Below are 12,013 nucleotides of genomic sequence, written 5' to 3' on the forward strand. Positions count from 1 at the left end.
GGAGACCCCAAAAATTTGGTTTCATTTTTAAAAGGACAAAAATTTGACTGTTTGAACAAAACAAATACTTTGGAATTTAATTTTACCTGAAAGGGACGGGTTTTTTCCAAAGTTTCTTTTTTTAGTCTTTTTAAAAAATTTTTGGAAAAAGGGAAAAAACTTGTTACTTTTTGGTTTTTGAAAATTTTTTATTTTCATTTTTTTTAAGGCGGCATAAACATTTAAATTTTGCTTTGAAAAACTTTTTACTACTGACCGTTTTTCCCCCTTTTTAAGTTTTTGAAAAACTTATTATAAATTTCTCCTGAAAGAAAAAAAAAAAAATTTTTTATTTGTACCAATTTTACAAATTTACTTTTTTGGGACATCATTTTAACAATTTTGTGTTTCAAAATTGAAACAAATTTCAAAAAAATTCAAATTTTTAATGTCACCCTTTAAAAAAATTCTATAATTTTACCTTAAATTTATTTTTTCCCAAATATTTTTTTCCAGAAATTTCCCCATTAAAACACAACATCTTAAGAATCATCTATTTTTTTTTTGGCTGTTTTTAGGCAAAGAATTCGGAGTTCCTAAAGTCATAGTAGGTTTTGGGGTTGCCGGAATCTCCAACTGTTGTATTGATATATACTCTATTTTTTTTTGTGTTCCTTGATGTTAATCTGCCATTCCTATCTGTGTACGTTCTGTTCATACAAATGCTTTTATTAAACCATTTGGTAGGGCCTGGTTTAGCGTTATAAATTTAATTACAAAAATATCAATAAAAAATCGCCAAGCATCAAGAAAATTTGTCGACTGATTAACATGTAAACATATTAAGAATAAAATAAAGGACTCATCATCACAAACGACAATGAGCAATCCCTTTATTTTTTCATTCAACATAGACTCATCATTTTCTAGTGTCCCATATATATCATTATAGTTGATATTGAAGAGTTATATTATTTTCTAGTGCCCCATATACATGTATATATCATCATAGATGACATTGAAGAGTTCCATTATTTTCTAGTGTCCCATATCAACAAAAATGACATTAAAAGTTTCAATTATTTTCTAGGGTCCAATATATATAATCATAGATGACATTGAAGAGTCCCATTATCTTTTAGAGTCACATACTGTACAGAAAAACGTTTTAGTGTCTAAAAGTTACAATTTACTAAATAGTTCATGCTAAATTAATGAGATGATATATATCTTTTATTGATGAACGTTTGATTTTAAATCCTGAAGATGTGGTGATCGTCCGAGAGCAATTAGGTCGGTACATGAGCGTTACTTAAACATGATTAAGTGGTAATTAACACATTGAATATTGGAATCAATTTCCTGAAGAGTCAGAAAATTATAATAACACTGGCAGAAATGAAAGAGGATGCACCATATAGCGTACATGTCATTACTCCCTTCAAAAAAACAACTTCTATTTAAATTTATAACGCCATAGACATGTATTTTATTTTAGTTGTATTTCAACCATTTAAAGAACCCTCAATACGAATAGAAAAGTAAAACCTGTAAACAATATTTGTTTCCTGGCCATCAATGAATTATTTCCAGGTCAGTTGCATGTGTGAGAGAACTTCTAAATGACTGCCTTTCATCGTCAGATTTTTTTCGCCTAAAAATATTTCGCCTGTAGAAATAATGCAAATTATCTATTACGTGCAACAATATTTCAAATGCATTTGCAAACACATCATTAATAAGAATTTATGTACCCGGGGATAAATGAAGACTATCTTCTAGTTGTTCATTCTTTATTATCGTGAGACATACAAAACGAGCCTACAAACAAAATACAAGTCAACTACAAATAATTAACAAAACAATGAATAACACATCTTATCAAATTCATCAATTGAAAGGAATATGGTACTACAAATATGTTAATGAAATAGATAAACTCTTACCAGGATCATCAAAGTATCTTAAGTTAATATAAAGTAACTTTTTTACCCATACTTAAGTAAGTCATGTAGGTTACTCGTATTAAGTTGAACTATCTTACATAAGCAAGAAGATGTTTCGCCGGGATTTTAGGGTCATGCACGTGAAATTTTAGTAAACACATTTATAAAACCTTTCAATTTACAGTGAACTCCCTTACAAAACAGTCTGCACAATAACATTACTACAATTAGGCAATCAAAAGAAAACACAACAGTTAAGCAATTACAAAACAAGGAGGCTACAACATACCAGCGATAAACAGAAATTGATACACAGGTTACATTTATATTGAAAAAAGAACAACGAGTCATTAAATGTGTGTTAGCTATATGTAAAGTGTTTTAAAAGTGATGAGTAGGAAATTAACAAACAAAACACTGATAATAAACCCTTAATTTTACCTTTTCAAAACGATAAATGTGACAAAGACTCCAGATCCTATGATAAAGACTACACCACAAATGGCACCTATTAATGCATCTGAATTCGTATATTCGGTGTCGTTTTTCCCAGTTTGCTCTTGTTTGATGTCTTTAAGTACACCTAAAACGATATTGTTTAAAAAAAACCTGTAAACTTACTTTAAAGAAATTTCATACTTTTGAAAATTAGAAGATAAGTTTAAGTAAATTTTGAAAATATTTTGAAAGGCAATATATTTATTCAATATAAACCATTAAATACGGTTTAACACACGTATGCACACTATATATTTAGAGATGAAATATGTTAAGTTTTCGAAATTTACTAAGATTACATACACTGATATATATTTTTTATCAATAGAATGTTTAAACAAAAATTGCAATAGTCACCACATAAATGTTTGTTATCGGACCATACACCATCTTCCGAACATCTAATCTCTTTTGTCTTGTTTGGGCAAGAATATTTGGAATAATTGCAGACAAAAAGAAGTGTAGTATTATACAAGAATTCTCCAACAGGATCCTCCGATGTCGTTATGTTTGAAGAATAGTATCCACAGGGTGTCTCTTTTGGTTTAGTACACGTTATAGGCGAACATTTTGGTTTTGTTCCACTCCATGTTCCATTATCCTGACAGCGCCTTATTGCTGTTCCAGATGTTAAGTTATATCCAATAAGACAATGAAATGTTATGGTCTTGTTATACTTTATCTTATCTTGCGTTAGAATTTTACCTGTGTTATCCATGTAAGTCCCATTTGATGCAGGAAAAGGTTTAGAACAAAATATTTCCTCACATATTGGGGTTTCACCGGTCCAATTATTTGATTTAATACATGTTCTTTGTGGATGCGTTTGCAGTGTATAACCCTCATTGCAATGAACCAATATTTGTTCTTTATATCCAACTTTTCCATATTCGAGGATGTCGTTGTTTTTGGAGTGATATTTGCCATTGCCAAATTTTGGAGGAATATCACATGTGATGTTAGTACAAGCCGGTTTTGATCCTGACCAAGACCCATTTTCATTACATACCAACTGGCTATTTTCACTTATTGCAAACCCTTCCAGACAAGAAACATAGATCGCCGTTCCAAAAGACACCTTAAGTCCTGTATAGGGATGATTATCATAGTTATTTCTCAACGTGTAAAAACCGTTTTCTACTTCTCCTGGATTTGTACAATTCACAATTTGACATCCACTTCTCTTATTATGGTGCCATTGGCCTTCCTCTGTACATGTGATGTAATCATTTTCTTTTGAAGAATATCCCTTTATACACTTAAGAAATAGCTTGACTCCAATCAGATTTAATTTTGATGAAGAATCAGATCCATCAGAAAAGACATACCTGTCATTTGGCGGAATGACATGAGGTGGTAGGCATAAAGTAGGAACACATTTCGGATCACTGTCACTCCAGTTACCGTTACTTAGACACACCCTTATCTGACTTCCTTGCAATTTAAAGGTTTGATAACAGTGCGATGTTATTTGTTCAGTAACTGCTTTCCCACTGCTTGTGTAAAATGCATTCATTTTATCTAAATAGTAACCATTTTTGAAATTTCCTGGATATGGACAACCTCTTGTACATCTTGGTATTGCATTATCATTCCAGTTGTGATATGATCTACAATATATGCTTTCAGGGCCTTCTAATGTAAAGCCTGGTTCACATGAAAAACTGAGAACACGTCCTGTCAGAAATGTTGGCTGGCTCGGGTTCCTTATCAAGTTCCTAATAAATTGGTAAGTATACGTATAACATGCAGCTGGAAATTAAAAAGGTACAAGTTTGGTATCGTGTGGTTTATCGAAATCGAAACGAATAAATATAAATGAAATAGAAAGGGTAGTAATATCAAGTTACGATGTCGTGTATTTAACGTAAAAATTAAAATTTAGGTAGCTTCTCTTTGTTATAACGTCAGTGTTACGTGGAAGCATAAAAATAAAGAAATACATGCAAATCATAACGCCAAACATTAGAATTGTTTCTTACCTTGGTCTACAGTCAAACATGAAACTGTGTCGTTATAGTTACCATCTTCCTGACACCGCAAGTAAATGTAATGAGTATGAACTGACCATATATAAATAACACTTCCTATCTCATTGAATTTTCCTAAGTCACTCTGTTTACCAGTTACAATTCCGCCTTGACATCCATTGCTTGGAGTTACAAGGGGACACCCTTTTGCTACATTTGAAGATTAAAAATAAATACAACTCGTTAACGTTTATTTATAACTAGTACCTTTTCCATAAGATAACTTTAATACAATATTATGATGTATATCATTTGATATCATTTTTATATACACAAGCATGTAGCACTCGTCCACCAAAAACCATTAATGACCTTAGGGATAGTAGCTCTTGTAAAGAAAATTCTAATTTAATTTGTCTTATCATTTAGGAGCTTGAATGAACAGAACCATATACCCTCTTTTTTCTTCAGCAGGTAAGAATAAGAGAAACCGATCAACAGGCACTATAGGAAAGACGGGAGTTATCGGTTCGGCGTTCTTCACTATGTCAAATGATCGTTTCGCCCTTTTGCTTATTTATGATAATAGAAAACCGCGATTATATAATATTTTGTTAAGGGGAGATGAAATAATTTGACAAATGTAAAGAAAGCATATTTTTATGCCCAACCAGATGAAGTGAGTTCTAACGAGCCAATCTTAAAGTGTTATAACGCTTATAGATTACCTTGTTGTGTGTGTACTACTTTTTTTTCTGTCATCAAAATGCATGTTACGAGAAACAGCTCTAATGTAAGAAACGCAGTCATATCATAGTCCAATATCTCAACTTCAACAACAAATTTACCGCCAAAATAATTATTGTTGTTAAAGAAATTTCCTGAAATAAAATCATGAAAAACAAAGTCCTTCAGATCGAATATGTTCCAAACATTTGTCGATGCAAAGATGCAAGCAATTCATTGCTCAAATAATATTCATCAGGCAAATTTTGACAGTAGGAATTTTACTTGCTGTTTCAAATACATTTTATAATTAAGGAATAGTGGATTGCATGATCAAGTCAATGATAAAGATTGTTTGCTTTATAAAAGATGCACTCCAATGACAATTATTCCAAAACGTGTTACTGTTACATTGTTTACGGTGACAATTATAATATATTTAATATTTTCGCATTTTTTTTTTGTCATTTGCATCTTTACGTTTTAGTTTAATTATTTTTCATGCACAATTTAAACAACTTGTACGTCTTTGTGCCGAAATTTAGGCACACTATTAAATAATGATGCACAAATGAATAAGCATATTATTTAAAGAATTGTGTATGCGTATATATGTGTGCTTGTGAAATTGCTGCAACGAGTACTAAGAGAGATAAATAACCAATTTCATTTTCAGATTTTCATAATATGAATACTTGAAATATAATCATTTATCTTTATAAAGGTGTAAATCAATTTAACAAATTAAGTTGAACTTCGCTTTTTCTTGTAAATCAATCTGACTTGTTAAAAAACTGCTTATCATCAAAGTCAGTTGAACATACATTCACTAATTTGGTGTTCAATATTTTATTATTTACTTAACATATATAATTATATGTTTTATATGCCATGACTTGCAAACATTATACCAGCGTGCGCGTAGCGTGTAAAATAAAAAAAATACCCGTAAGCGTTTTAAGCCCTGAATGTTATAAATAAATGAAGATAAATAAATAAATAGAATATTTGCGGTCATGAAATAGTAATAGTTCACGTTTAGCTTTATATATTTTACTATGGATATATACAGTTTTGTTGCATGTAATTTAGTGTTAACCATATTAATGACGAATTATTTTTCCTTCTTTACGAAAGGCAAACATCTTGATCATGTTGGTTGCCTATCATCTGAAGAAAGAGTGTAACGTTGAATGTGAAATTATTTGTCATGAATTTTGCAAAAAGTAAAAACAGTAGTTTGTTTCTAAATGCAAAATCGAAACAAAAGCAAAAATAAATGGTTCAGGTAATCAATACTAATTGCAAAAAAGTAGCAGAAGGAAAATGATGATTCAGATATTTGTCAAAGAAGTTTCTTTTTGGGAGCTATTACAGTTCACAAGAAAATAAAGCTTTTGAAAAATAAAATATTGCTTACGCACAATAATCATTATATTAATATTTATTAAAAATTTACTGAATTTATATTCACTTGAATATGACAAATAAATGTATTGTCAACAAATTGCCGTCACATAATTTATAAACAATTAAAGAGGAAAGAACAGCAACTTATTTTATTGAACAAGCACTTTATGGCCGAGAAAAGAGATATTACATTATAGACGAAACGCATAATTCAAACTTACCCCTTCCTACCTTCCTGGTTAAACGTATTCTGGTTCTTAAAAACGGTTTGTGCAATAAATGACCTTTTTCGCATAAAGATAAGATATGCAGATTTTAAAACTATTGGATAGAGTATAACCAAGTTGAATAATGATAACAAGGACGCAGTTTATTGCCCTCGAACATTGATCATAAATTTTATCAATGTATTTAACTTTAAACACCTTATTTGTTACACAAGTTTAACAAATTTGAACATGTCTTTACTTCTTTTAAAAGCTTTAAATCCTATAAAGTGTCTTACTTATCATTCAAACGTGACAAAATGCAAAAATATCTTAACAGTGTTCATTGTTTTGAAGTAGAAAATAAGATGGTGAATGTTTGAGTGTCGGTTATACGTATTACTAACAGAGTACTCCTTTTGGCTTGATTATGTTTTCGGGGCATCGAATTATTTCGGTGCGAATTTATCTAGCCAAGTTACTTCTTACAAGTGTTGAATCATTTTATCAACATAAGAACATATACAGATAGATATTTTGTATAGTTTTGATAATCATATGCAAAGAATAATTGTAGCATATTTTGTAAAGTTGATATGTATAGGTCAAGATCTCCTTCGTGACTTTCATAAAACGAAGAACCAGCCAAATCTTATCAATAAATCAATTCAGAACTGTGCCGTCTTCCCTAAGTGGCCTTTTCTGACGTCTTCCTTGAACTCTTGATACCTCTTGTAAAGTTCAAATCATTAGCTCACACATCTTCAAGGTGTTCACGTCTTTGATTCTCATTTAACGCTTGGTTGATATCTTCCAATGCACTAGGTTTGTGGATTTTGATAACTGCTGCTACAAACTCGTCAAAATGTTTGCGAACTTCAACTGTTAACACATTAGCACATTCAATCAACTATTATCAGGATTTCTGAGAAACCACTTCCATGAAGCCGTTTGCCAATCGCCCTTAGGTATGAACCTAACAAACGAAAAGTTCCTAAATGTATGATAGTATCACTGTACTTAGTCGGAGTTTTCCATACTATAGACCCTTTCATTTAAGCGATAACAGTCAGGGAAGAGTTACTTCCCTTACCGGATGTGACGTAAATGGGGGATAAAACTATGCAGGCCGATAGAATGTTAGCTTATTGAAATGTTAAATGCGTAAATACTGAGAGTCAATTATGATTATAACATGTAAAAACTTACGCATGCATACATAAATTCAATATCAAGACAATAGAAAAAAATACAAAAACAAAGATTAAGATTAATTCTCGCCATGGAGAGAAAAAGCGAAACTTCAAAGTGAATATATTTATAACATCTAGATTTCCCATAATGTCAGGATAAAAAGCTAGTAACTAAATCAAATTTTAATATTTTATAAACACCCATTCACACTGAAATTGCCTATTTTTCTGTGTTATTTTCTGTCATTTAGAAAATTCCGGCGTATTTGTGACAAACATGAAAATAAGATTGCCAATGTCTTTTAACACGAATTTATATTACAGTAATGTAAATCCGTGCTTTTAATGATTGTTTTTCAAGCTTTAATAGAACAATAACAGAATGCATTCTGTCAATACTTACTGCTTCTTTTTCATTATGCCGTATTAAAATATTTCAAAGAACCAGTGAAGGATATAATTTTATAAATATTCCGGAAAGAACGAAAACCATGTGGCATTAACTTTTATAATTTTAGATTCGCAACAGACGATAATAAGATAATTTTGATATTAAAAAGCTATTCTTATGATAAAAAAATAAAGACCTTTTCCCAGGAACTTATTCCATAGATAAATAGATGTGTATATATAAGCGCCACTGGGCCGTAAAATATTAATTAACAGGGTGCATATGTTGAATATACAAGCGGCACTTGGCTGTGATATCATAAATCACCAGGGTGTTTTTTTTAGAGTTATAACATTAATTCAGATTACGTCACTTTTGTTAGTTGTCAAAATATTTATGGTCCGAATTTTGTTATGGATCATCCTAGGGACTTTATTGGTCATGCCTTACTGATTTGATACTCGATCCAGAGTCCTACCAACTGGCACAGTCAAAAATACGTAAAATTATAATTCAGTGAATAACGTTTTTCTGTGAACGTGTTTCACAACTTGTTTTAGATTTGTTTTTTGTGATTTTTTTTTAAATATTTGATAAGCAGAGTATGAAGTAAAAGTATCAAGTTGAAAATATTACTTTACCAGCTTAGATATATTGGTGTGATGTACAATTTTTTGAAAGTACATTTTTTGCCGACACAAATAGTATACAGTCATGTACATTCAAAATGATTTTTTACTTATTATGCCTTTACATTTTACATTTTTTTTTTTGAAATTTTATAAATTTATATTGTTGTTTTTCTTTGTCTTAGTAATGCTTAAATCAAAATGATTTTTAATAAACCAGTATCTTGCAATCAATTATTACGCAGTCGTTTTTCGAAACTACAGAATCCTTACATTTTTGAAACACAAAATATCTTTTGCATATTGTATATTAGCAGAGACATAGATACATTATCTATATCTCTGGTATTAGCAAGTTCGTACGATTTAACTGCCTGGTAAAATTTTCATTATTAAGAATCTAACGAAAATGGTAATCATGATCAGTTACCCAGCAATATGGTATACTATTAAAACAAATCGTTAACCTTATTATAGTAAACATTTTTATTCATTTCACCATCCTTTTTATGTAATATCTTATTCAATTACACAAAGTTTTGGCAATTTCATTATTCCAATCTTACAAGAGAAAGAATTAAGACCTTTATATCCCTCTATTAGTGTACTTAATCGTATCGGCACTGTCCACCGTATCCCCCAATGACGCCATCCAAAAGCGACAACTTGAATACGGTCTATAGAATATGCTTTTTAGCAGCAGCCAAATCAAAGGTCACAAATGTGTACTGTTGGTTTACAGCTCTTGAAACACTTTGAAATTTCTAGAATTGTTTGGATAGTGGCATTTTTGTACTTGGGGCATTAATAAGAAGCATGTGCTCTTTTGTAGAGGATGTTTTATTTTGCAACTCTGACGTTAGAGAGATCCAGCCAGCCAGACTTGGATCGATCTGCTTGGCATGTTGTAGCAGTCGCATGAACCAGAGAAAGTCAGATGAAACAGCAAATCCCTTTACATTTCTTTTGTCGAAACTTTTTAGTTTTGATAAACGGTTCTTATTTACCAGTAATTATGCACTCAGCCAATTTTTCAGGATTTTATTTAACAACGCGCGTCTTATTCGCCTGTTTATTTGGTTTATCAGTGGATGTTTATTCTATTTTAGTGTCGTCATCATCATCTTACGGCTGTCCTCTTTCTTGAATGACAATTCCGTGTACAGTATGGGTTGTTATTTAGATGGAAATAGTCCCAGCACAATTGCTTTTTGCAGAAATTGCATCAGGGATAACAGTGTCCCGATCAAGAGTTACACAGTTTCCTACTCCAGTGTATGACTGACAATGTCCGAGATGATTCATCAGTGTCATGAGTTCAGCGCTTCCTGTCATATGACGTGTTGCATTTCAATAAAGATTTAAGCAACAAAATCACTCTAAACAATTGATTTTAAGGGAAAAGCACCATATTATGTTGTCTGTCTTTTTTTTTCTAATGGCGCAATGAAAATAGGGAAAGTAACTTTATAATGTTTTTAAAGGGGAGTAACTATAATAATGAAATGTAATACATTAATCTCAATTATTATTCAAATAATAATGAATAACTACCAACTAAAGGCTTGTTTCATTTTAAATAAAAGAAGAGTAAGAATAATTTCCTTTGGTGGAACTCAACGAGCAGCCTTTGTGTCAAATAGTCATTGTAGTGTGGGTAAGCTATACAATTCAATATAGTTAAATGGATATACAGAACAAGGAACGGCATGGAGAAGTCAACTACTAACTTTTCAAATTGTTTCTCATATAAATGAGAGTATTTTAAGTTTCTAGGGAGGACAAAAAGTCAATATTCGCATGAATTCAATTAAAGGATCTCAAATCGACCCTTAACAATAATTATTATGCTTCATTGAAATAATATTCAAGAGCAGACTATTTAGAATTCTACCTAGCGTAGAGTTAGTTTCACTAAGCATATCATATAAAATTATATAATTCCATCATACTATTTATAAATGGTAAAAAACCTTAAATATTGTTATGAATTGTTTATCTGTTCAATAATTATTATTGAAGAATTAATCACCAAATAAATGTTTTGAATACCTAAAATGTCACAAAATCCTTTTAAAGTTTGTTATCATTCACTTCATTTCATTCAAATTGTAAATGTGTGACAATGTTTTTGGGCAATAATATTGCATAAGTTATTTTCAAAGATAACCACAAGTAGATTATATTTCATTCAATACTTTACAGGGGACGTCGAACCCGCTTTTGACCGTTTGATTATTTTGATCTTTTGTTTTAAAAACATTTATAGCAAAAATAAAAAATATTTATGATGACTGCTTTGTTTTCTTTACTGACATTTCATTTAGACAATTAGAAATTATATTCATTTGATAAGTGTATAATTTATGATAGAAGTATTATATGATTTATGATATATTCAACGATTTTATCAAGTTTGAATATATGATAATTGATGATCTCCTTTATTTCAAATATGACAAATTTAAACTTACCCGTTCCATTCCTTGTTTAGCAACTATGGCGAGCAAAACAGATAAGATAAAAAATGTAAACCAAAACCAAATGTAGTAGAGTCACTTTACGAAGTTGCATTTTGATAACAAGGAAGTGATTAACTGGTCACAATTACTGATTTTTTTTTAAGTGCAAGTATTTTCCCTTTTATCACATACCCGTACCGCTTTTGTTACTTGTGTAACATTTATATTTTCTCTTTGGATGTCTTACTAGCACACAAACTAAACAAGACCCGAAAGATGGTTTATTAGACGGCTTGTGCACGTGCCGTCTAGTAGATATGCATTTGTTCATATAGCAATTGGGGAAATTTTAGACTGGATTTTGTGCATTTTTGTCTTGGTTTAACAAAAAAAAATAATGTTTTCAAATTTTTCAAATTTTCTTACAAAAATAGCTTTTCTGATGTACAACATGTCACAGAGCTTTAAGGGATTATAATAAACGTTTGACTGAAGTGATAGTGCCATGTTTGAATATAATTATCAAATTTTATCTACCTAATAAATAACGTGCCAATGAGCCAGTCTATAGTCGATCGTTCTAGTCTAATGACGGGAACCAAA

General features: G+C 30.8%; 1 protein-coding gene across 1 annotated transcript; it reads right to left on the reverse strand.

Annotated features, from left to right (window-relative positions):
* Nucleotides 1-1,554: 1,554 nt before the first annotated feature.
* LOC132729083 (sushi, von Willebrand factor type A, EGF and pentraxin domain-containing protein 1-like) lies at nucleotides 1,555-9,868 on the reverse strand. The gene is made up of 5 exons (XM_060714825.1): nucleotides 9,745-9,868; nucleotides 7,494-7,617; nucleotides 2,781-4,141; nucleotides 2,367-2,508; nucleotides 1,555-1,648 (listed from the first exon to the last, which is right to left on the reverse strand). The coding sequence occupies exons 1-5, from the start codon at nucleotides 9,866-9,868 to the stop codon at nucleotides 1,555-1,557; spliced, it is 1,845 nt and encodes a 614-aa protein (XP_060570808.1).
* Nucleotides 9,869-12,013: the final 2,145 nt, after the last annotated feature.

Source organism: Ruditapes philippinarum, unplaced genomic scaffold (genome assembly GCF_026571515.1).
Source record: "Ruditapes philippinarum isolate M1 unplaced genomic scaffold, ASM2657151v2 ctg7593_1_1_1_1, whole genome shotgun sequence".
In the NCBI taxonomy this organism is placed as follows: Eukaryota; Metazoa; Mollusca; class Bivalvia; order Venerida; family Veneridae; genus Ruditapes; species Ruditapes philippinarum.